The 2,459-nt window shown below is 36.1% G+C and overlaps 1 protein-coding gene across 1 annotated transcript in view; it reads left to right on the top strand.

Moving 5' to 3' along the window:
• Positions 1-2,459, top strand: part of LOC107705039 (transmembrane 9 superfamily member 2) — a 28,475-nt gene that overhangs the window by 12,562 nt on the left and 13,454 nt on the right. The window contains exon 9 of the mRNA XM_016508155.1: positions 1,409-1,517. Coding sequence (XP_016363641.1) covers positions 1,409-1,517 — 109 coding nt within the window. The remainder of the gene's footprint in view (positions 1-1,408; positions 1,518-2,459) is intronic.

A 2,459-nucleotide genomic window follows, 5' to 3' on the forward strand; every position in this document is an offset into this window, starting at 1 on the left:
TTTGACCACCACACAGAATATGAAGAATATCAAAAACTTTAGGAGTCAGCTGTCCACGAAAGTCCTTAAGATACCAGCATGATAACACACTCTCAATCAGCTGAATGAATGACTCAATGACTCACTCATTAAGTTACTAACCGCCACTTACTGGTAGTTTAGTTGAGAAGTATGTTGAAAAGTATGCATTTGTCCCCTCAACATTTCTTATTTGTATATTCATAAATGCATTTAAAACATTAATCATAATAAATACCATTATTACAGCATTGATATTTTGTTTTCTTTTTAATTTATACACATTAAATATTACATATATGTATGTAATAAAATGTGTATTTCCATTACAGGTTTAGGTCTTAAATTTAATATAAGGTGGTATTAAAAAGGTCTTAAAAAATTTTACTTGTTCAAGTGTGCAGAAACCCTGTCCATGAATGGATACCATAGCTTCCAACAACACTATATGAGCTAGCGGCACCATCTAGTGGCTATCTGCAAAACGCCCTCAGCCAGGGTCCAAAAACACTTGACAATTGGCAAATGCAAGATTAAAATAATTTCATTGGCTGGTACATGAAACTGTGATGGTTACCAGCTGACCAATAGCTGAACATTGCTTGGTGCAAAGTGATGCATGACACTGTATTCATTTACACATGAGCAGCTCATGATCTGGTGTGTTCAGTGTCTTGGAATCTGCATTTGAAAACGCAACATGCCAACTATCTTCCCAAATTTGAGAAATAATGTAAAGCTTTTAAAAATCGGTTGTCAACAAAAGAGAAGCTTTAAGACCTCCCAGTGGTTTCCTGCCAAAATAAAACCTCTATATTTTACCATTTGAAAGCAAAAAAAAATTAAGACAATTTATATGAATTAGTATTAGTAATTTTCCTGTTGTTCTGTAATATTATATTATTGTTATTATTCTTATTAAATACTTTTCTATTCTTTTTTATTTCAATTATATTCATACAGTACTAGTTGTGTAAAAAGTAAATGGTATTATTGCAGTAGTAATGTATTTCTGTTTTAATTTTTAAAAATTAAATATAAAGTTAAATATATTTTGAATAATAGTTCTTCTTATTGTTAAATACTAATTTTTATTTTATAGTACAATAGTATTATTACAGTAAATATAGTAATATATTTCTAATTTGATTAATTTGTATAATTTAAATAATAAAACAAATATTATTTAGAATAATAATGATGATGATGATGATGATTAATAATCTCCTCTCTAGATAGCATTAAGGTTGTGGACCCCTGGCGTTACATCACCAAAGCTGGATTGCAGGGACTGAGTGTATCATTTGGCCCAGGGTCCATATCCTAATAAACCCATGATGTAGTTCAGCAAATAAAACACATGCTAAGATGTTCTGTTTTCTGCCACCAGTATCATGAACTCTTTGGTCATCGTACTCTTCCTCTCGGGGATGGTTGCTATGATCATGCTCCGAACACTCCATAAAGACATCGCCCGATACAACCAGATGGACTCTGTGGTGAGTTCAGTTCTACTATCACATGTCTCTGTCTGATATATGTGATCAGTCCTCTCATATTGACCTTTTTATCTGTGTGCACATGTGTGCGTGTTTTTAGTACAGCCAAGTAGGGCTGTGCGATTAATCGAAATCGTCATAAAATCGCGATTTGAGCTTGCGCGATTTCTAAATCGCGTTATAGCACGATTTTCTGCGCCCCCGACCTCCCGCAGTATGCTATCCGAACCAATCAGAATGCAGCGCGCCTAAATGGAGCACGAGAACAGAACAGACCGGGCGGGCATACAAATGTAACGCCAGGTTCACACACTCCGTCTGTGGTGCGTATTTTTTATGCGCCCATGTTAACGGATCAGAGCGTTCACACTGCACGCGATTGCGGTCCGGCAGTGCGCTCCAGGAGCGGTGCGTCTGCAGCAGTCATGCTGCGATCGTTTCCGCATGGAATCTATTTCTGCTATGCTGCATGCGCTGAATTAAAGTGACAGCACATTATTCGCGGTAAAAATTAACATGGATTGACACGGAAATGTAGTAATTACACCATAAATGCATATAATTAAAGTCTACTGTTTCACAGTCAACACATGGCTTTTTGGCTAGATTTAAAACAAGGAAAAGTGCACTTTTAGATAAACAAGGCAATAATAGATGGCACTCGTGGTGGTAGTTAAACAAAGTTATATTTATTGAGTTTAAACGTGAATGTCAATGAAAGATTGTATTACTGTACTGTGATAAAAGAGAATCACAATGCTGAAAAAGCATTTTCAGAAACAACGTTTGGATTTGAAATCAAAATAATGGATAAATGTTGTGTTTGTGGTAAACAGCCGCGGATCACGAGCAGACTGCAAGCGTGTCCTGTGCGAAAGCACAATGAGTCTCTGCTGCTTCTGCACCGCATACACATACTGTATACACACTGCAGACGGAGTA

The sequence above is a fragment of the Sinocyclocheilus anshuiensis genome, unplaced genomic scaffold (assembly GCF_001515605.1).
Source record: "Sinocyclocheilus anshuiensis isolate Anshui unplaced genomic scaffold, SAMN03320099.WGS_v1.1 scaffold2533, whole genome shotgun sequence".
In the NCBI taxonomy this organism is placed as follows: Eukaryota; Metazoa; Chordata; class Actinopteri; order Cypriniformes; family Cyprinidae; genus Sinocyclocheilus; species Sinocyclocheilus anshuiensis.